Consider the following 23,198-nt stretch of genomic DNA (forward strand, 5'->3'; position numbering starts at 1 on the left):
GCGGCTTCGCATCTACTTAGCTTCTTTCAAAGTAAGATTTAAGACGCCTGCCCTTAAGGCGGAAAGTACTGTGCAAAACGTCTAGGGATCTCATGCAGTCCCCGTCACACCCCAGTACAAGCCCTGTTAGGCCATTTCCCATCTATGGAAACTGAGGCACGAGACGTGAAGCAACGCTCCCAAAGAGCTTTGGCTGTTGCCTTGACGTACTAAGTGGTAAAATCTCTGGGCATCACGCGCTTCGCTGTCGGAGAAGACAGAGCTGAGACCACAGTGAAGCAACTCTGGAAAGCAAGGGCAGGGAGAAGGTGGAGGGGCGGGACCCTGGGCTGCAGGAAAATGAATCAGTAAGGTGAAGATCTGCAGCGAAAAGGAGGCATTCTGGAGACTTCTCCATGCAATAGAGGTCAACGCTCTGGCGACGTGCTTCAGCCCTTACCTTCCAGCCTCCTCGGCCAACCTCAAACATATCGTGTACCAAATGCCCTATGCTGTCCTGCTTCAGTCCCTGCTGGAATAGAGCCACGCGGTTCTGGAAGATTCCTCCAGGAATGATCATCTATAATGGCAGTCCCTTCACAAAGCCCTTTCTGATCTCCCCAGCCTGATCGATCCCCTGAACCCCCGAGAATTCCTGTTTTCCCTTTGACACTTGGCCTGTCAGCTGGCAGGATCTGCCCATATGAAAGGAAACCCTTCCGGAAGACATGTGACAGCATTTTTAGGTCTAAGAGTTTTTGGATTCCAGGTCTCCATCATTTTTCTTCCTTCTAGTACATTCCATCATGTTGGGTCTTAAACCGTGACATTCTCTGGAAGACTGTTTTAGTTCTTTATATTTTGCTGGAACTTTTGAGGCAAAATGCTGCCACTCTCAGCACTACCCACACTATAAAGCTGAGCTTTGGCGGGAGAACAGAATTATAAATTTCCTTTGTCCCCCAAGAGTAATTTAAAGCTTCACTGAATAGATAGTTGCTTCAAGGGAGCAGGAAACTCTTGGTGCTTCTGAAATCAGAGCAGATGGAAAAACTCGATGGGGCCTACGTTTGGTCTGCTCCAATCTGGGGACACCAACCATTACTACTGTAATGTGTAAGCATACCGTGTGATCTCCAATGTTACAGGCAACGTCTAGAATGTTCAACTTGCGTCATCTTATGTGGCACGGCTGTTACACTTTGGGACGAGGAGACTGCTGGTCACTCCCCAAAGAAATACCTTCAAAACAGACAAGAGCTGACTTCCATTAACTTCCAGCTTTTCTGTAATTGTATCTGCCAGGCTATAATCCTCAAGTACCAAACACGTTCGGGTCCCCCCGTCAAAACACAGCACTCCGTAATGATGACACGAACTATGATAGAAAGAAGTAGCATGATTTTATTGAAATGTTTTAGTACAGTGGTGGATGATCTTAAAATCGTGTGTTCTAAACCAATACAAGCACTGCAAATGATACATTCCTGAATCTAAGGGACATCTAAACAAAGGCAAGTTCTAGTATGAATTATCTGCAGGTTGATTAATATCATTTAAGTTGGAGGACGAGCAGCTTTGGTATGCATGTACTTCTCTGGCTCCCCTTTTCGGCTAGATATCCATGAGTCCAGCTCCATTCGGCAGAGTTGGACAGAACCGATACACTGGGTGGTTTCCCTGAATGCTTGCACACCAGCGGCAAGGGATACACAAGTTCTGCGATCGGGCCGCTCCTGAGGCCACCCCCATCATCTTTCTGGAGCTGAAACCATCAAATGGTTGAGGTCTACATCGCCCCCGTGTATGGCCAAGTCTAGTCGAATTAGTGAATATAGCAGAACTACTTGAAAACAAAAAGTGAGGCCAAAAGAGAGAAAAAGTCAGTTAATTCGATGACAATGCAGATTTTTATCTGAGGATTATTTTAAAACTAGCTCTGTATCTTAGACTCAATCTGAAGGCGAAATGATCACGTTTAAATCACCTCTCGTCAGTCATGTCAACATGTCTATGCTTATATGCCAAGGCCGTCTACCTGCGTGTGTCTGTAACTACATTTTCATCTGTCTTTGCATAGAAATTCCAAGAAATAGATATCACTCATTTATCAAAACTAAAAATTACATACATCTAAGGAGGCTCTTTACATTATCAAGTCAACTCTTCCTAGGTAGAGCCAATAGGTATCGCATAGCTGACTCTACCAGGCTAGAATGCCATTGTTTTTTTCAAAAACCATTTTAAGGTACAGCAAAATGCCGGTCTCTGCAATGACCAACACGATACTTGCTAAACTTCAACCTCTGCTGGACTGAAGTTTGAAATCTTAAAAATTGCTGTTCAAGTGACTTAAAGATTTGGTTTTGCCACCTGCAAAACTTAGATCAGGCAATTTCCTCTCTTCAAGTTTTAAGATTCAGCAGAAGGGAGGGATTGTTATTATTCCCAGCCTTTGTCTACGCAGGCAAATTCTCTTCTTTCCGGGCTGAAGAATTTAGTTGGTTGTGCACCAGTGCGCATCTACCAACACTCATGGGGAGTCAAAGCTCGCCTTAGGGATGCACCCCACTGAGGAAGATGCTGTCAAGCGCCATCTGTGGATAAAGCAATCTTTGCCTCCATGATCACTCTTGGGCCACCACTTGAACCTTATCTCAATGAAGCAATTAATGCTTACTTATTTGTACTTTCTTTGTAGGCCTTTCTTACCCACGTTTTCATGTAACAGTTTTAGTTAAAACAATCAGTTGTCTAGGAGACCTGCTACTTCTGATTACAAAAGGCAAAAGACTATTAAATCAAAACGAAGGAGGTGATGTTTAAATATGCATTTGGTGGTACTCACAAAAATTCGCCTTTTTATGATGTCAGGAACAAATAACGAACAGACACTAGTAAGCCTGAGGGAACTTAGGGGAGTCTTGGTTTTGGTGGAAACCCACAACGTGAGATTATTGGAAAGAAGGCGAAGTAAAAGCTAGAGCTAAAAAGAGGCCATAAAAAAGATGGTAGGACGGAGTTGCTGCTTGCAGAGCCGCTTGCAGAGCCATCCGCCTCAGATGGCCAGAGCGCAGCGTGAGTGGCACCAGCGAGCCTGTAGGGTCTATCTTGACACTTTCTCAATCAGATCCATTGCTGAACATAATTTTGGAATTTCAGAACGCGACATTTCAGGTAAGTGGCAGTTATAATGCGTTTCTCAGCAGTGGTAACAACAACCAAAGAAATGCTGAATTGCTTGTGATAATGTCTAATGTTTATCAGAAAGTAAATGTGTCAGCAGCCCTCTGAAGCTACCTAAAATTTGGTCGAATTGAGCACGATAACAAAGGTTTATTTGAAACCTGGTTACTAAAAAAGCAAAAAAACAAACAAACAAAAAAAACCCAACCGAATTCAGGGTATTATAAATTTTCTAAGGTGCACTTGGAAGGAAAAGGCTAATTCTGTATACAGGGTTTGACCCAAATGTCCATAGGCATTATCAGTATTTACACAGAAGGCTTTAATCTGAAGTCACCTTTGGCGACCTCGAAGTAGACAGACTATGACCTTCCGCAGTGGAATTACATACTTGAAAGTTGTGGCCTCGGAGTACTGGTAAAACAAAAGAAAGGTCACCTGTCAGAATGAGCCAGGATGACCTTAAGGACAGTTCATGTAAAAAGATCAGATAACCACCACCCTCCCCCTACCCCTCCCAAACCAGAAGTAAATGGTCTTGAGCTTGAGAGGGGGGAAACAATGGATCTTGCAGGGTACAAAGATCGGACGCTTTTGCATTATCCTAGAGTTGCTGAGTCCTAAAACTAAAGTCAGGCAAACGCACACAAGGCAGCGGCCCGAGCAGGCCTGCTCCACACCTCACGTCCGGGCCTATAGCGGGACGTGGCTGAACAGGTAGGACACGGATTCACCGTTGTGCGTTCTTCGGATCGCCTCTGCCAAGATCATCGAGATATCAATGACCTAAAGGCCAACAGAAAAGGGGAGAGGACAGTGGGACACCTCAGTCGGAGTCCACGAAAAACTTAGAAGCCAGAGAGCCCAGGAACGACTTCTCCAGCACAAAGACGCGCGATCACCAACCCCCCCCAACCTGCGCCCGTTTCTACCTTCCAATTACAATCACACGTGGGTCCCTGGAGGCGAGACCTTCAATCAAAGGCTTTTCGGGGTCACTGGTACTCAGAGATAGCCTTTCCTTGGGTTGTCTGTTTGATTTTACTCAATCATCACATGGAAGGTTTTCTTCTTAGTTTCCAAAAACGCAGTGACTGCGTCACTTAAGAGCACAGCTGGGGACACCTGGGTAGCTGTCTGCCTGCTTTTAGCCCAGGGCGTGATCCCCAAGTCCTGGGATTGAGTCCCGCATCGGGCTCCCCACAGGCAGCCCGCTTCTCCCTCTGCCTGTGTCTCTCATGAATAAATAAATAAAATTTAAAAAAAAAAAAAAGAGAGCACAGCTGTGATCACCTCACTCAGGGTTCAGTGAGTAGCTTTTGGGTAAAAATAATTTACCAACGGTAAATATTTTCAGCTCTGCGGGGCCAGACTCGACTCAAGTCATCGTAGCGTGACGACAGCTACAGACGATACGTCAATGAATATGTGTGGCTGCATTCCACCAAAACTTTTTTGCAACAACAGCCTGTTCTTAACTGCTTTTCTAGTGCGGTTTTGACTATTTCCAACTCTGACCTGCACCGGCCCCAGCCTTTCTCAGACCTAACGTGAATCCCACCCCCCGTTACGGGAAGCCACAGCATCTGGCAGCTATCCCTGGGCAAGCATGTCACACACGCAGTCACACACACAAGACTCAGCGCTATCTTTTGGGGCTCAAGGTAGATTCCTCACTGCGTGCCTCTGCCTGCTGTGTAGCAGTACCTGAATCTTGGGACAGTGTTTCATTTTGTCCTCTTGCGGAATGGTGTTTGTGACGACAACAGCCTCAAAGGCGGCGTTGTTTATTCTGGAAATAGCTGGCCCAGAGAAGATCCCGTGTGTAAGGATAGCATAAACCTTGGTGGCTCCGGCGGAGAGCAGCCTGTAAAGCAGAGAGCAAAACAATTAAGTGTACACAAATATTCCTGAAACATTCTCCCCTCAGTGTGAATTAAAAGGCAAAAAGCGTGTTCCATAAAGAAAAACAGAAAACCAATCTGACTCACATTTATTAGCCTCGAAAACAATCTTTGAAGGTACGTACTGGCAAAACCTTTTGTATTCCGCTAAATCAGGGATTATCAGCCTTGGCCTTGGGCCCACATAATGCTTTGCTGAGCAGCATCCCAGGCCTCTCCACTAGCAGCCACCCCCTGACCCTCGGCTGTGACAACCAAAATCGTCTCCAGACACTGCCAAATGTCTCCCGGGGAGCAAAAACTGTCCTTGGTTGAGAACCGCTGGTTTCAACTGATAAAGCCAAACTACCGGGCAGCCTGGGTGGCCCAGCGGTTTAGCGCCACCTTCAGCCCAGGGTGTGATCCTGGGGACCTGGGATAGAGTCCCATGTCGGGCTCCCTGTGTGGAGCCTGCTTCTCCCTCTGCCTGTGTCTCTGCTCCCACCACCCCCACCCGTGTCTCTCATGAATAAATAAAATATTAAAAAAAAAATAAAGCCAAACTACCATCATTTTGAGCCACATTCAATCTAAACTACTGACAGATTTTGCATTCTTGGTTTCACACTGCCTTTGGCCCAGTGGGAGCTGCGTGCTTGCAGCCCGGCTCAAGTCAGAGCGGCCCCGCGCCCAGCGCTCCGTACCACGGCTCCCACTTGCCACGGCCCAGCTCTCGAACCTTCGGGAGCCGCAGCGGGGGAGGCTCAAGCGAAGGCCAAAGAGAAGGAAGACCAGGCCCAAAGGAGCCCACAAGACGGTCTCTTCCCTCCGTGCTCAGGTGCGGGGGGAGCACCTTCTTGGATCCTTTTCCAGACACTGAAAGCTCATCCTGGAAAATGAAAACCAGGCCCTAAAGGCCCAGGGGATTGTCTTCCACCAAGAAAAAAATAAATGGGCCTGAAAGGCCACCCCCCCCCAGCAATCAGCAATCATTAGGAAGAACAGGCCAGTTTTTAAGAGCTGACATTTTTCCTTTCCTAATGCGATGCTCTAACGCTTCCCCACGCCACCCCTCGTACTTGTCCGCGGCGTGGCAGATGGTGCCACAGGTGTCAGCCATGTCGTCCACGAGGATAGCCACGCGGTCCTTCACGTCGCCCACCAGAACCATCCGGTCCACTTCATTTGCTTTCTTCCTCTCTTTGTGAATCAAGGCGAATTCCACATTCAACCTGTCTGCAATCGACGTGACCCTGCTCGAACACACAGCCAGACATGCAAAATACTGTCAACAGAAGAAAAGCCCTTGACGTCTATGGTCGTATTTTAGGAACACGGTTAACCAGCCACGCTCAAGATAACGAGGTAATCGGGGCTCACTTGGAAAGACAGGCCTGGCATGGGGTGCACAGTAGACAAGCCGCGGGGAGACAAGTGCAGAGGTGGCCTTGTGTTCGTGGCACCTGGCAACGAACGCCGGGTGCCTGGACCACTGGATGGAAGTACTGGATGGGAAATCAATATGGGAATCTGTTAGTGCCTGTGCATACTTTAAAAAAAAAATCACGGGCACGTGTACAATCAGGTGTATTGTACACCTGAAACTGATATTACACTGTGTGTGAACTGGAATTTAAATACAAACTTTCAAAAAGGGCAGCCCGGGTGGCTCAGCAGTTTAGCGCCGCCTTCAGCCCAGGGCGTGATCCTGGGGACCCGGGATCGAGTCCTGCGTCAGGCTCCCTCCATGGAGCCTGCTTCTCCCTCTGCCTGTGTCTCTGCCTCTCTCTCTCTCTGTCTCTCATGAATAAATAAATAGTCTTAAATAAAACTTTCAAAAAAAAGCATAAGGAAAAAAGCATTAGCAGCAAGAAAAATACAGCATATATGAAACTCAATAAAATAGAAAAAAATACAAGTCATAGACACAACTCAAATCAAGTGATTTAGAAACCGCCACTCGCTCAGTCTGTGGTGCAGCCAGTGGGGACAGAAGTCCTAGCTCACAAAGGCACATACCACACTGGGGCTTATGAAAGTGGACTTCACTGCGCTGCAGGCCTTGGGGCTTGTAAACCTTGAGTTTCCTCATCCCTGGCAAATGCTCCAAAGTCACTCACTCAGAAAGGGCTGGGCTGGCACCAGAAAGAGAAGGTGGCAGGCCAGGCTGATCAGTGAGCTCTGGGCACGGGGCTACAATCCTCCTTTTCCACGTACAGGACACTTAAGGTGTGTTCCTAACAACTCCTGTTGAGACAACGTATCACACGGAAACCTCAGGCAGGGCAAGCTGGAACCCAAATCACATGCAGTTTCATTTCTGTTTCTTCGACACACGTGTTTACGTGCTTTCCGGAAGAAAAACAATAAAAGTTAAACCTGAATTATTTCATTTCACCAACTTCCCACACCAGTTTCACGTTACTACTGACGGGCAGTAGGTGTGCTCCCTGCTAAGGTTCACTCTTCCTTAGCCCGAGCCAACCGAGCCGCAAAGCCTACCGGACAGTGACCTCTTGTGGCAATGTTAAGTTTTACCTGCAGTGTGTCAAGCTTTGAGGCTTTTCGCAAAGGCAGAAAGTTCTAGTTGGTCAGAGACCTGTTTCCTTTGATGAAATGACTATTTTGCATCAAGCAAAGATGCCAGTGGTAGTATCTACTGCATTATCACGTGTTACCGCTGTGACTGTTCTGTCCGCTGGGGAGCAGCTTACTCCACAGTAGGAAGGAGGTAACGAAACTTGGGGGGAAAAGGAAGGAAGTGGCAAAAAAATTCCAAAATATATGCTCTTAAAAAGCTTGATGGTCCCTGGCAGAGGGAGCAGGGCTGCTCGAGTGGGACAGCTTTAAAGGTGACCTGGAAAAGGACAGCATCTCAGTGCTGGCCATTAACTCTGCTTCGTTGGTTCTGCATTTTTGAAAGCAACAGTTGGGACACCTGCGTGGCTCAGTGGGTTAAGCATCTGACTCTAGGGTTCAGCTCAGGTCGTGATCTCAGGGTCCTGGGATCGAGCCCCGAGTCAGGCTCTGCACTCAGCATGGAGTCAGCTTGAGATTCTCATTCTCCCTCCGCCCCTCCCCCTCTCTGAAATAAATAAATCCCCCCCCCCCAAAAAAAAAGAAAGAAAAGGCAAGAGTTGGCAAGTAGATAGGGGAATTTGGTGCATAAAATGGTGTTTCAAATCAGCAGGGGAAAGATGGATTATTTAACAAATAGTTTTGGAACAACCAGATAGCTGGGGGGAGAAAAAGCTGGATTCTTCTTCACTCTTTGTTCCAAAACAAATATCAGATGGAAGAAAAATTGGAACATTAAAAAGGGAAGAAGGCAATTTGTCTTAAAATATATGAAATCATGGGAGAAGAAGAATTGAGGAGGGTGAAAACTTCCTACACCCAGAAGTCAGAACATGAAGAGATAAATGACGACAGAAGCAACGTTCTAAAAAGTCTTGCAGAGATGAAAAATACACCAAGGGAAGACATGAAAAACTCGGGGAAGTATCTGCACCGCCCCCACCCCCACAGGAAACAAAGATGTGACCTCCTGTCTGCACAGAACTCCTAACGATCCGGAGGAAAAGGCTTCCGGCCAACGTGACAACAGGCAGAGGCACGACCAGGCCCTCGGGGAAAAGCAGCAGGCCGCAGAGGGCGCTTGACCTTGTCCACGGCAACCAGAATTAACAGGAAAAGATCCCGTATCATCGCCATCTGTTTATAAACCAGACGATGTCTGCTCCACAGCAGGCCTCGGAGAAAGTCACCCGCGTCCACACTCAGAGCGCTGACCCGTCTACCTTTTCCGAAAGACCCAATTATTTTGTCACTGTCCATCAAAACCCGAACGGCTCTTGCCCCAGGACCTGGTCTCTTCTAGAAAGAGACCTGAATGTACACAAAATGTAGTAAGTACAGTGTGGCGGGACGGTGCTTAAGAGGACACACAATGGTACCCCCAAGTGAGGAACGGGGCGACCTGATAAAGGAACGATGATCTATGCCTATGACGAATTATCACCCAGCTGGAAAGAGCAATAGAGTAGATGTACTGCACAGCTGTGGAATCGCTGCTAAGATGGGATGAGGATGTTTTTTAAAAAGCAGATATTTCCATTTGTATGAAGTAAAAAGGGGGACATGTCTGAATAACGGAATTCTGGCACTGGGAAGAACAGAGGCCTCTAAAGAAGGAAATGGGGTGTGCCTCGGTGGCTCAGTGGGTGAAGCGTCTGCCTTCAGCTCAGGTCATGATCCTGGGGTCCTGGGATCGAGCCCCACATTGGGGTCCTCACTCGGCAGGGAGCCTGCTTCTCCCCTCTGCTGCTTCTCTCGCTCCTACTGTCTCTCTTAAGTAAATAAAATCTTCAAAAAAAAAAAAAAAAAAAGAATACACCAGACACAAGGACCACATATTGCATGATCTATCCATATGAAATGTCCAGAGACACAGAGAAGAGATGAGTGGTGACCAGGGGCCGGGGGCAGAGGGAATGGGGAGCGCCTGGCTATTGGGAACAGGCTTCTTTGGGGGTGATGAACACGTCCGGAACTCGGTGGTGGTGATGGAGGCACAACTGTACGAACACAGTGAAAGGCACTGAGCTGTGCACTTTAAGTAGGTGGACGGTAAGTAGATGACTTCTATCTTAATAAAACTGTTACTAAAAACAAGTTACATCTTATGCTCAGGTACCTCTGGCCTGCTTGTTCACCTCGAACCTTCCATCGCACCAGTGGATTCACCATATTTGAAGGGAGTCCACTATGTGACTTACTAAGGTTTCCAAGTGAACAGCAAGCATTTGCTATAGAAATAACTCCAAAATGCCACTCACATTCCCTGTGTTTTTTTTTTAATACTTGAGAGAGAGAGAGAGAGAGAGAGAGAGAGAAAGAGAGAGCGCGAACGAGAGAGAGAAAGCGAGTGTGAGCGAGCGCAGGGGGAGGGGCAAAGGGAGAAGTAGACTCCTCGCTAAGCAGGGAGCCCAACGTGGGACTTGATCCCAGGACCTGAGATCATGACCGGAGCCAAGGCAGATGCTTAAGTGACTGAGCCCCCCAGGCGCCCCCACTGCCCCGAGTTCTTACGCGGGCAGACACTCCACGTGCTTTGACCCAGAGGTCCCTGCATGGGGGCTTTGCCGCTCACTTTCTGCTTCCGACTCTGATGTATTTGTGTCTCCTTCCTGTCAACGGCCACTTCCTGCTGCTGTCAGAGGCCCAGCCCCACCTGTTCACCCCCTCTCCTGTGCGGGGGACCAAGCACCAGAGATGGCAGCTTGGTGCTCATCGTGGCTCTTCTAAGAATTAGCACCTCTGCTTCCCAGCTCGGGTTCATGACAGCTTTCTGGGCCACTCCTGAGCTTTTTAGTTTGATTCTAAGTCCCTTAACCAGGCTACAGGTGGACAAGAGAGCCAGGTGACGCATCTGCAGGTTACAGACGTACGTCCTGGAGCTGGGCGGCTGCAGGGCACTCCTGGCACGTTTATCAGCTTCTTTGCTTTTGCAATGGACTGACAGAGGTCTTCTGTCCCTCTCCCTCCCTGACGGAGGCCCCTACACCTGGGCCCTGAAGCCCCAAGCACCCTGTCTTCCTTTTCCAGGAGGCCGCTGCCCCGTGCGACAGGGTCACGTCGGGTCGCGGAAGAGCAGCGCGTCTCGAATCCGTGTTGCGTCGTCGTCGCCCTTCATTCTGAGCTCCCTGCACTGACTGTTCCTTCATTCCCAACGCCTGCGAGGTCCCCCGATCCGAGGCTCAGGGCCACTTTCTCACGCTAGTCAGTGTGCTAGCATTGGGACGCTTTGGGTAGCGTGTCCCTTTCTGTCCAAGCTGGTCATTTTACGGTCCAGAAAGTGTCCTGTCACCCCACAGGGCCGGCCGCCTGCCGCCGACTCCTCTGCGCACGCCGGCTCCGGGTGGGCTGTGCCCTCCCGGGGATCATCAGGCGCGAGGCGGTCTCCTGTGGGGAGTGCTCAGCTGGGACAGTGGGATTCCCGGTGGCCCGGGACCAAGTGTTCTTAGCGTAGGGATCCCCGCACCAAGGGGCACGCAGAGCTCACCGCACACCTGCACAGGGCACAGGCTCTCAGTCCGATTTCTCATGAGTGGCTATTTTGTCCTCCCCACCCCCACCCCCCCCAAAGGCCTGAGTAAAGCTGGCTGTCCCCCTGTGCCACTGGGGAGAGGTCAAACTTTCATCTCCCTTCTCTCTGAAGACCTCTACGTGGGCAGTTAACACCCAAGCCAGCAGCCTCTTCTTGGATCTGATAACCCCCCGCCAGGCCACATAAGCAGGGTCTTCAGCCCTTCTTTATTTCCCAGCCCTGGACATTTCCTTTTTTCCTGGTGTTCTATGGACACAGATTTCTTTTTTAAAACGCTATTTTGGCCTCCACTGTCAGGTGTTTATAGGAGGAGGGACTAGCTTAGTCAATCGTGTTGTTAATTAAAAGTCTTATTTTCCAGTTGGGCTCGTTGCTTTTATAGTCAGAAAAAAGTAACTTAAAAACCAGCACTGGGGCACCTGAGGGCTCCATCGGTGAAGGATCTGCCTTCGGCTCGGGTCGTGATCCCGGGGTCCTAGGATCGAGCCCCCCATCGGGCTCCCTGCTCAGCGGGGAGCCGGCTTCTCCCTCTGCCTCTGCTGCTCCCCTGGCTCGTGCTTGTTCTCTCTCTCTCAAACAAATAGACTCTTAAAACCACCGACTGAAACATATTTGCTGAAAACAAAGACGTGCCTGTACTTCTTGCATGAACGATGACAAAGAGGACCGCTCCCTGCCCTGCAGGTGAGGACTGCAGTCCCCTTACTTGTTCATTTACAAAACAGAGCATTAAGTAATTCAGAACGTGCTTCCTTATCTAACATATTAAAAAAAATAAAACAAAGCAAAACCGCGCGTCTGCCTACCTCTTGGCTCCCCCGGCGTCGGGCGAGACAATGATACAGTTCCTCCACTCAGCAATGTTCTCTCGGATCCACTGCAGGACGGCGGGCTCCGCGTACAGGTTATCCACCGGGATGTCAAAGAAGCCCTAAGGGGAGAAGTGCGCGACACACCGCACAGTTTTGTTTTAAAGAGAACCTCTTGCATGAAGTCAAATTTGAATTTTTTATTCAAAAGAAGTCTTTTCAACAGACTCCCTTTTCTTGATTTTAACAGAATTACATTGAAAGACAGATACATTCCGGGAGCCTATGTAAGTCCAACCCATTATCTTTGGAAACCTATTATCTTAGGGTTGCCTATATCCTAAGGAATAGGAGAACGGTCTTGCAGGGCAGTGAGGTTTGTTGTCTTAATTAAGCACCTTATTATAAGCCAAACGCTTCTTCATATTCATGGTATCACAGAGGAGGCACAGTATAAAGTGGCCTGTTTTATAGATGAAGAACTAAGCTATGAGGAGGGTGAAAAAACATACGTCACAACTCTGCCACTGTAATTATTTGAGGAGTGGAGATGGAATTGTAAGGCTGACTACCAAGAAGCCATTCCCACTCCTCTGAAGCCGTTTGCAAGTTGGTGGCAGACAGCGGTAACAACCTTCAACCATGTTTCCAAGTCCACTAAAGATGAAAATCTAAGAGAGCCACCGCATACAAACTTAAACACGACTCACGTCACCCCCTTCGAAAACAATTTAACTTAATAGAGTTAGGATTCAACCAGTTGCATTAAGCCCCCGATCACCACCACCAAGGGCAAGGAAGAAAATGCTGGAACCTGGATCTGAGAAGCATGCAGGTCCATGGTGATGATGTGATCGGCCCCAGCGACCGAGAGCATATTGGCCACAAGTTTCGCAGAAATCGGAGCTCGGCTCTAAAACATAAAGATGGAGATTTTATAACAGGAAAAGAGAAGGGAAGAGATGCATTAATAAAATTAACATGTCATTTAATACTTTATTTGATTATTAATAACAAGGAAATTACATTCTCAGAACGGAAGATATGCATTCCATTTTATTCGCCCAATGTTTACGACTTACGTACGCTGTTGCAAGACAATGTGCTTGACACCAGGTAGAGAGAACAAATATCAAAGAAGCAAACAAATATATACACGTTAACATCACTTTTTATACAATTCAAATAGTGACAACTGTGCAAAATAAAAGGTACCGAGGATAGCATGAAGGGCATCCAGTTTAAGGAGACTGGTAACCAGAAGCCCCTTGGAGGAAACTACTTTTAAGGTGTGGCCGGCAGAGAGGAGAGAGAGGAGAGACCAGTGTTCCAGAAAAAAGCAACATGTGTGACATCACAGAGGCCGAGATGTTACATGCAGGGACTGCAAGAAGTCCACTGTGGCCACAGGCTGGTCTGGGAGGGAGTGTAAGGGGATGCTGAGAAGGGAGCCAGAGCCTCCCCTGCACAGCCCTGAGAGCCCAGGCCAGCTCCTGAAGACTTGATGTACTACAGCTGGAAGCTCGTACCATCACAAATTCAACGAAAACCAGACTGAAAAAAAGAACACCATACGGCGATCGAGAATTTGCTACTTCAAAGAAGGGATGCCAGGTGATTTATTGTCACTGTATCCTCTTTAAAAGTAACCTAACTTCTCCATAGCTTTAGTTTCTGTATCATAAATCCTGGACCATGGCTGTCTACATCCAAAATAAAAAAAAAAAAAAAAGGAAAGAAAAAGAAAAAAAGAAAATACACAGAAGAGACTACACATAGATTAAACCCAAGAAAAGAGGTCGGCATTTTACTGTAAACAGTAATATTCTCATACACCAACCCTAAAATATATAAGCTGAAAAGATTTCATTCGGACTCACAATGTTGTCAATTACACCTCAAAATTGAAACAAAAAAAATTTCACTCCCAACAGCCACAAACTATGCCCATTAAATACACAAGAGTGTATTCATGTAAAAACACACAGGAAGGAATTACATCATAATGTTGAGATCATTTAGGTTTTCTCTTAACACACCATACTGAAGAAAACCTTCTAGTTCCTAACAGCCTTCCCAACTTCCCCCTGGCCTCCTTCAAAAGCCTACTTCTCCTGTCTTCCGCGCTTGCTATACAGTCTTGCCACACCTTCCTCGTTTGTTTCTAATTCTCTTTCATTCCCAAAGAAACCCATCCTTGCCGGTAGAGTGACTGGCAGTGTCTGTGTTTAAGGTTAGGATTACTCGGTGATCAGAGGCTGAGATGCAGAGAGGACCCCCGATGGCTCCGGGGCTGGGGAGCAAACAGGTGCAGCACCCTCCGAGCTGTTAGGCCGCACTGCTTTGTCAACGACCCTGGGGTTTTAAGGGTACGTTTTCTCCTGGATTTTGAGCTTCGTGCCTTGTGTCTGAGTTCTCCAGGCTTTACTTGGGATCTATTTAGGTCCTTGGTTGTACCAGTATTTCATCGGATTCCTTGTCGAATCAGGCTGTTCATGAAGCACGTCTATGAAACAGGATCCCAATCATCAAAACGCTCTGAGGGCACGCCAGCCCCTCCAACTGGGGCTCCAAGCGAGTTTTATGTTTAAAACCTGTGGTCCTGCCACATGCACATTTATAAAGAAATGGACTGGCTTAACCAGAAGCAATTTAGAACTTCAATGGCCATTATGGGGAACTTTCGATCTCTCCAAACTTAATTTTCTCAAAGTTGAATTGGACAACCACCAGGATTCTAAAACGGAATGGGATTTCTATTTTAATTGGTATTTTGAAGCTTCCAAACACTCTCAGGAATATAAAATTGCCTCTCTCCAACATACACTTTATAAACTAAATGAGGCAAACAATTAAAAAAAAGGGGGGGCTTCTAGGGCCTCTTCACCCTGCCCCCCAGACCCGAGGCAGCCATCCTGTGCTCAGGCCCCGCCCCTGGGAATCATCTTCTCTCTGCACCTCTCATCTCCTCTGCTCTCACCTGCTAATCCTTTGGCCGAACTTTCCTTTCATCACAGTCTCCCTCTGCTCTCTCCTCTCCTGAAGCAATTAAAACTTGCCCCTTAAAAAAAAAAAAAAGGGAGAAAAAAAAAAACTTGCCCCTTTAATGTAAAGTCTCCTAAGGACCTGAACAGACCCAAGTTTCTTATGTTCCCTGGCCTACTGCTGAACTTCCAGCCATAGCTATAGGGTTTCCTAAAATGACTGAGGGACCCCCACAGGTTTGCTGAAGAATTTAAATCATGATTTGAACTTACCACCTTGCTTTCTCAGGTTTCTATCAGTTGGTGCACGTGCTTGCTGGTGAGGGCCGGGCAGGCCAGACAGTGGATGAAACTAGCCCAGTGGGGAGATCCTGAGCAGGATTTTAGACAAACTGACCCCTATCCTTTGGCAAGATGCTATTAAGCTGGCTGGAGATCTCCACTGAAAAATTATAATGGCTTTTCCTAAGCCTGTTGACTGGAACAAAATTGAGGCTTACACACAAAATTTGATGGATCTGTTTGTGATTAGTAGAATCGACTCCAAACTGTCTTTAATGAAAATTCTGGTCTTCCTTTAGATGCTGAAGCCATCGGGGTAACATTCAATTCTATGTTATTAATGACTGCTCTAGGATCTTTCCCTTTTAGTTAAAAGGACCAGGATGGAATGAGAAACTACGTCCATTTCAGATTTGACTAACCTGGCAAACCACCTTGCTCACACCCTAGATGAGTTACCCAGAGGAAAGAGCAGTGAAATTTTCGATATTCGGCTCCAGCAAATGAAGGCCCCCAACCCAAACTGGAAGAGTAGTTTCTGCTGATTTCAAGGAACCAGGACACTGGGAAAAGATTTTGTTGCAAATAAACGTCAGGCGCCTTCAGCCCTCTCGCCAACCTTCCTAATGTCCTAATTCCCAATGATGAGTGTACAGAGCAAGATGGAGTCACTCATGTCAAGCAGGAGCCTGTGTCAAGCAATGACACAAGCACTAAGCATACTACAGCCATAAGGTATCGCCAAGACCAGCATCAGGTGACACCCCAGAACCCATTACAGGCAGAAGCATTGAAGGTCTGCTTTGATAATCACACTCTAGGGGTTATCAAAATCTCCTGGGTCCTCAAGTTGGGCACCTTGAGGTCCCCAAGGGTACTTCATCCTTTAAATTATTCATTGATTTGTCCTTCCGTACTACTCTATTAGCTAGCTCTTTGCCTGTCCTGGTCTAACTGTGAGATGGTTTTCATCAGTAAGATGGGAACCTCCACGGTGGGCACCCGGGACCCTAATGGCTTTACATTTTTAGGGTCCTTCAGATCCATGATTACATCTCCCAGGGTCTCGGTACTGAGTTTCCTCCTGACTTTTTTTTTTTTTTAAGATTTTCTTTATTTACTCACGAGAGGCACAGAGAGAGAGGCAGAGACACAGGCAGAGGGAGAAGCAGGCTCCTCGTGGGGAGCCCGATGCGGGACTCGATCCCGGGACCCCAGTATCATGCCCCGAGCCAAAGGCAGATGCCCAACCGCTGAGCCACCCAGGCGTCCCATTCTTTCTGACTTCTAACTCCATGGGGTAGGGTAGCCTGGGTCTTCTGTACAGAATGCGGGGTCTCAGGCCTCTTAGCCCTTTTCACCTTCCACTTTAGGCACCTACCTAATGCCCATATCTTTCTTCCCTTTTTGTGACCCAGCAGCTGCCATATACAATTTCTTAACTATGTAGAGCTCTATTTCCCACTTATACTTAGCAGATTTATACACATTTCCTCACAATTTTCCTTCACATGGCTCTGCCAAGTTAGAGATTACTGGGGCCAGTAGTGGCATGTATTTTTGCAAGATCCCCGAATGGTTCAATTCTTCTCCGCCCCCCAAGCACCTTTCTGAGGCATTCTCCCTTGGTCTCAGCTCTGGCTAGTTCCACCTCGTGCCTGGGGGTGCAAAGGGGTGAGCCCCGGACCGCCTTCCGCTGACTGCTTCCTGCAGGGCGCCGGGCTTGGCCTCACCTACGTGTGCCCAGCCCTTAGGATCTCACCCTGCGTGAGACGTCTGCAAAGTCTACGGTCACATACGTTCACTCTCTGATTTATTCCTTTTAGTGCTGTTATGCTCAATTCAAGCAGGACTCCGGGGGACTTTTCTGACTCTTCTGAATTTTCTAACATCCGAGGAGTCGAGGACACAGAATCCTGTGGGCCAGGCCAGCGGTCCTGAGCATGCTCCGAGGTGCACCTGCGGGCTGTGTCTCTCCACGGTGTCGGTCACGGAGCAAGGGCAATGTGATTGTGAAGCGGGCGAGGAGTCCACACTTCAGGACACCCCACCACATGGCTAGCTCGGCTTCTTACACGGCGCGCAGAGCAGGACAGAAGACAAGCCACACAGTGAACCAGAGGAGGGGCGGGGGGGCAGGACGTTCCTGGGCCAAACACGAAGTCGGGCTGTGGGCGCACCCCTGAGCTGGGGCGTCGGTGGGTCCGGTGGAGAGGCTCAGTTCTGTTGGGGGACACATCGGGCACAGCCCTTGGCGGCGGCTGCCTTTTCCGAGTGCTCAGACACAGAGGGGTCATTCTCAGGAGTCTGATGTTGCTGCAGAAGTCCTCTCTTGCTAAAGGGATTTAATCACCAGTCCTGGGCCCCTGCAGACCTCCTCTGCTTCTGCCTGGTATCGGTTCTGGGGTGTCATCAGCTAGTGCTGGTCTCGGTGCTGTCTGGTCGCTGCACTGCCCTTAACTGCTCGCATCATTGCTTGACATGAGTGACTCCGTCTTGCTGTCCACAACGGGGCCACCAGGAACTACAGGGGCTCTTCCCAATCCTCCCTCTAATGAGCTTGCAGAAACTACTACCCAGATTGGAAATAAACCTGTGTCTGTCCTTACTGACACCAGAACTGCACTCTGGGGGCTATAAAGCAGCCCCGGCCTCGGGGTACTGAAACAAGTCCAAATGGGGGGGCGGGGGATGTTGTCTGGAAAATCTCACCAGGCTCCAGTCTCTGCACATACTCCTTTTTGTCTCGGCCCTTTGATGGAGAGACACACACCCCTTCTTCCCTACTTCCTCTGCCCATATGCATTTACAGGGCTGAGATTTCTTAGAAAAATATGCCGGAATTGCCTTCTTCCCAACAAGGAAAATAATTCTAGAATTTGACAGTAGTAACCAAAATAGCCAACAGGGGGGGAAACAAATGACCCGCTGGCGTCTTTTCTACGCTCCATCTCTGAGAGCACTATAGCAGTCTGGGGGCCCTGATCATTTATTCCTACTGAATCAGCTACCATCCTCTTTATGGGCAAAATCTCCAACTGATATTGGCAGAACCCACATTGTGCCTCCCATGAGGATTCAAATCAATCCCTAGAATTAATACCCTATAAACAAAGAAGCCCTTCAGGGCATCGAGCCCACAATAGAGATTACAAAGCTCAGGGCCTCATATGTCCCTGTGACACCCCAATTTTACCTATGAGAAAACCCAAGGGCTGAGAATGGAGGTGTGTCCAGCACCTCCAAGCAATAAATACCACTGGCATCCCTTGACACCCTGTCGTTCCCAACCCGCAGGCGTTACTGACATCCATTCCCCCTGAAAGCACATTCTTCACTGTGACTGACCCGTGCGGTGCATTTTTCCCGTTGATAAGGACAGCCAGCATCTCTTTCACTTGGGCAGAACGGCAAGACACCCAGACGGTGACGCCCCAGGGTTACAGAGTCCTTCTTAACTTTTCACAAACCTTAAAAGCTGATTTGGAAGCTACAAAGTTTTCTGCAGGCCCTACTTTGTCATAATACACAGACCATTTGCTGCTGTCCCCCTCCTCAAAACCTCTTCCCAGAAAGACAGCATGCACCTGTTACAACTTTTGGTCTTAGGGACCCCTGGGTGGCTCAGCGGTTTAGCGCCCCCTTCAGCCCAGGGCGTGACCCTGGAGACCTGGGATCTGAGTCCCACGTCAGGCTCCCTGCATGTGGCTGCTTCTCCCTCTGCCTGTGTCTCTGCCTGTCTCTTTGTGTCTCTCACGAATAAATAAATAAAAATCTTAAAAAACAAACAAACAAAAACAAACAAACATAGAAGTCTCCAAAGAAAAACTGCAGTTTGTTCAAAGTCAGGTCTGATGTCTCAAGTACGTGATCTCAGAACACGGGCCAGATTTGAATCCGGGTAGACTCCAAGGCATCCTGAATTTCCCAAAACCTAAAACTAAGAGCCAATTATGAGGTTTTCTTGGACTGGCTGACTTTTGCTGAACTCGGGGTTCCCAACTTCTCTTTCACGCTTCTATGCACTTTACTGAAAACTGACAAACCTAACCCTGTTCTTTTTTTTTTTTTTTTTAAAGATTTTATTAATGAGGGATCCCTGGGTGGCGCAGCGGTTTAGCCCCTGCCTTTGGCCTAGGGCGCGATCCTGGAGACCCGGGATCGAATCCCACATCGGGCTCCCGGTGCATGGAGCCTGCTTCTCCCTCTGCCTATGTCTCTGCCTCTCTCTCTCTCTCTCTGTGTGACTATCATAAATAAATAATTAAAAAAAAAGATTTTATTAATGAGAGAGAGAGAGAGAGAGAGAGAGACAGGCAGAGACACAGGGAGAAGCAGGTTCCATGCAGGGAGCCCAACGTGGGACTCGATCCCAGGTCTCCAGGATCAGGCCCTGGGCTGAAGGCGGCGCTAAACCGCTGAGCTACCTGGGCTGCCCACCTAACCCTGTTCTTTGGAAAGGGGGGGGGGATGACAGAGTCTCAGGGACTTGAAAAGCCAGGTCTAACAAAGGCCCTGTCCTTGGGCACCCCATCACCAACCTGCCCTTTTCTTCTCCATACGCAGGAGGTAAGGGAATGCCCTCAAGCGCTCACCCAAAAGCGTCACCCCAGGGGGTTGTACAGCTGGCAACCAGACCCTGTGGCTCCTGTGGCTCCGGGCTATCCCCCCGGCCTCAGGGCCATTCCTGCCACCGGCCTCTTAGCTAAGGCCACTTTAGAAAGTCATGCGGGTGGCCCTGCCCCGTCCCCTTGTGCCCCACAACAGACACCCTCCTCGATTCTCAATCACACTCAACACTTGGCCAGTCACCTTGTCCGATGACATCCTTCTCCGATGACATCCTCCGGCTGACTGCTGCTCCCCGCAGCAGCCTCCCTCTGCCACCCTCCTCCCCCTTCCACTGATGAAGCCCCTCCCGACTGCTTAAGGCCACAGGTGACCTTCTGACTGGCCGGGACAAGTGACAGGGACTCCTCTAGCCGGTGCAGGCTTTTCGATGGTTCTTAAACAGTAAAAATGGCAAATCCCCCGCAGGGCATGCTATCTCGACTCCCTCTGAAGTCACCGAGGCTTGTCACCTCTGCCTTCAGCGACCTCAGCCAACAAGGCTGGGTTTTACACTCGGACTCAAAGCCTGTATCTTCGCCAAGGGCAAAACCACAAACATTTAAACTGACAAGTCAGTATGCATTTGGGGTGGCTCATGATTTTGGAATGTTAATGGCAGCAATGAGGTTTCCTTACTCTCTAGTGGGGCTAAGATGAAAAACGGCTCCTATGGGGGCGTCTGGGGGGCTCAGGTTGTGATCTCAGGGTCCTAGGATCAAGCCCTCTGTCTGGGCTCTCTGCTCCGTTGGGCGTCTCCTTCTCCCTCTCCTGGCTCATGCTATCTCGCTCTCATATAAATAAATAACATCTTTTTTAAAAAATGACTCCTATGTCCAAAATTTATTAGGTGCCATACTTTTGCCGGCAGCTCTGGCTATGAAGGTTCCCAGACATTCCAGACTCCGTTGCAAGCCCAAGGACATCACTTCGCTGTATTTCCACCAAAAAATACTGCTCTCGAGGAGCCTGATAGCCAGACCCCTGTCATGTTCCAAAGGATGTCCTTTCAAATTAGAAAAATTGACTGGAGAGATGCCCAACAATTAGGCCCAGAAAAGGAGAAACGATATTGGAAATCTAATAACTGTCGCTTCCATGAAGAAAGCAAGCTCTGGTTTGGACCAAATAACAATCCGGTCTGACCAGAAATTCTACAATTCCCACTGCTTCCAACTGCACATGCATTAAATCATTGGTCTACTGACAAAACGAGAGTGTTCATGATGGGATATTGATGGGAAAATATTAAAAAGGCTGCAAAAAGGGTCTCCTTGACTTTGCTTGTTCCACCTGTCCAAAGTACAATCGTGGGAAGCCTCGCCCTACTGCCCCTGGTGTCTCAGGTTGTTCAACAGGGCACCTGTGCCTTGCAGATGGACCTTACGCAGCCCCCCCCCCCCCACCTCGTGGGTACAAGCATGGTTTAGTCATGGTCTGTTTTCTTACTGGACTGAAGCTTCCCTAGCAGGTAGGCCAGTGCCTCTTCGGTGGCTAAAACTGCGTAAAAAAAAAAAAATAATAATAATAATAATAACCCCTACCTGGGGAACCCATTTTACAGGTCAGGTGCCTCTACAAGCCCGTGCTGTGTGGCCAGTTTTACACAATCATTTTCATTGTGCGTCCCATCCCCGATCCTCAGGGCTGTTCGAATGTGCTGAAGACACTAATGTTAGGACTCAAGTGGCAAAGTTTATAGACTCCAAATCCCTTGGCCAAAGGCACTCCCGTTAGTCCTTCTAGATCTCATGTCCTCCTCTCTTTTGGGACTCATGCGCTCTCGCTCTTGGAGACAGTCCTAGGACGCCCATGCATGTGGCCCCTGCCTCTTATTTAAACCCTCAGCTGACAAAGAGAGAGATCTTCATTATTAAAAAGGTCTAGTTGCCGCTATTAAAAATCACCATGCTCTCTGGTGATCTCTTCACTGTGCACTCTGAGCAGACCATGATCCTGAGTCCTCACACTTCCCAACCTGGACAATCTGTCTACTAGAAAGGACACCTCCAAAAAGATTCTTCAGCCTCGCTGCGCTCTGTGCTGCCAAACTCCAGGGAATAGATTCATGGGGGTGTCTGGGTGGCTTAGATGATTGAGTGTCTGCCTTCAGCTGGGGTTATGATCTCCAAGTCCTGGGACGGAGCCCCACATCGGGCTCCCTGCTCAACGGGGAGTCTGCTTCTTCCTCTTCCTCTCCTCCTGCCCGCACTTTCTCTCTCTCTCTCTCTCTCAAATGAATAAATTTAAAAATCTTAAAAAAAAAAAGGAATAGACTCCTGGATCCATGTTGACACATCTAAAGAAACCACCACACCTCGACTGGACCTGTATACCATCTGATGATGTGAAAGTAAAGATTTTCCCAGAATTGGAACACACAACATCCGGAGAGACCCCTTTCCCAAGCCATCCAGACCAGGCCTGTATAGTTTTTCTCACTGTTGCTTCTTGCATCTTTTTTGTGGCAAGAAAATGCCCTTTATCTGCCATTTCCCAATTTCTTGCACAAAAAAAAAAAACAAACTTTTGAAACAGAAACAGCCTCATTAGGATCCTGTGAGTGTTTCCACAGAGTTACAAGGTCCAGAATTCACACGGCTTTCTTTTATCTAAACTGTTAACTGACCCTGGATTCTTATCCAAATTCATAGTTGAGGAATTCACAACTTTACAGACTATTACTGATAACACACGTGGTTCTAAACAGCTCTTTTGAGATAACAACGCTGTTTCTAAAATGCCCTTGAAGTTTTGCTGTTCTTGCAAAAAGGGTTCATTAACCGCTGCTTCATGTTTATACGTGTCCTGTAGCCTCCTGAATGCACGCTCGGTTTTTCCCTCCAGTGTACTCTTGCACCGTTGCACTATTTTGTCTCAGAGCCACTTGAGGAGGCAACTTTCTGGAGGCAAATGGCCTTCACAGGGAGAAGCCTTTCTTCCCTAAATCCAAAGAAGAGCCAATAAGTATTTTGAGACCAAGGGTTCTGGTTTAGAACCAACACGCAGTTTGGGACAGACACGTTGCTCTGGACTGGGTACCTGTTGTCTATCCATCGTTTGCAAAGGACAGGCCCTCCCTGTAGGCGGATGTCGGCTCCGTGCTCGCAATCCAAAGATACAGACGTCAGATGGGCAACGCCTGAGCCTTCGTCTCTTCTAACTCTCCCTGTGCTCGGTGTGGCTTAAGTGGTTTCCGACTGCTACGCACTTGCCCTCCGTGACGGGAGACCTGACAACCAGGAAAGGCCCATCCTGGCCCCGAGAGGTCAAACCACTAAATATAAAGAACCTGATTGCTGATCAGAGAGGCTTCCAAGGAAAGATCTTGATCAAAAGAGGAAAATAAGAACGTCAG

The 23,198-nt window shown here is 48.3% G+C and overlaps 1 protein-coding gene and 1 long non-coding RNA gene across 8 annotated transcripts in view; one reads left to right on the forward strand and one right to left on the reverse strand.

The window, feature by feature from the left end:
- Positions 1–23,198, reverse strand: part of PRPS2 (phosphoribosyl pyrophosphate synthetase 2) — a 45,301-nt gene that overhangs the window by 6,679 nt on the left and 15,424 nt on the right. For 5 of the 7 annotated variants that reach the window (XM_077889134.1, XM_077889136.1, XM_077889135.1 and 2 more), the window contains 4 exons: positions 12,781–12,879; positions 11,964–12,088; positions 6,128–6,301; positions 4,873–5,032 (listed from right to left, as the gene is read on the reverse strand). In XM_077889134.1, coding sequence (XP_077745260.1) covers positions 4,873–5,032; positions 6,128–6,301; positions 11,964–12,088; positions 12,781–12,879 — 558 coding nt within the window. Of the gene's footprint in view, positions 1–1,365; positions 3,952–4,872; positions 5,033–6,127; positions 6,302–11,963; positions 12,089–12,780; positions 12,880–13,181; positions 13,299–23,198 lie in introns of those variants that run through there. The other 2 variants (XM_077889137.1, XM_077889139.1) reach the window with 2 other exon arrangements.
- On the forward strand, positions 13,336–17,840 carry LOC144308530 (uncharacterized). Its single transcript, XR_013375000.1, has 2 exons — positions 13,336–13,580; positions 17,059–17,840. It is a non-coding gene; the product is annotated as an uncharacterized LOC144308530 (long non-coding RNA).

The sequence above is a fragment of the Canis aureus genome, chromosome X (assembly GCF_053574225.1).
Source record: "Canis aureus isolate CA01 chromosome X, VMU_Caureus_v.1.0, whole genome shotgun sequence".
NCBI lineage: Eukaryota > Metazoa > Chordata > Mammalia > Carnivora > Canidae > Canis > Canis aureus.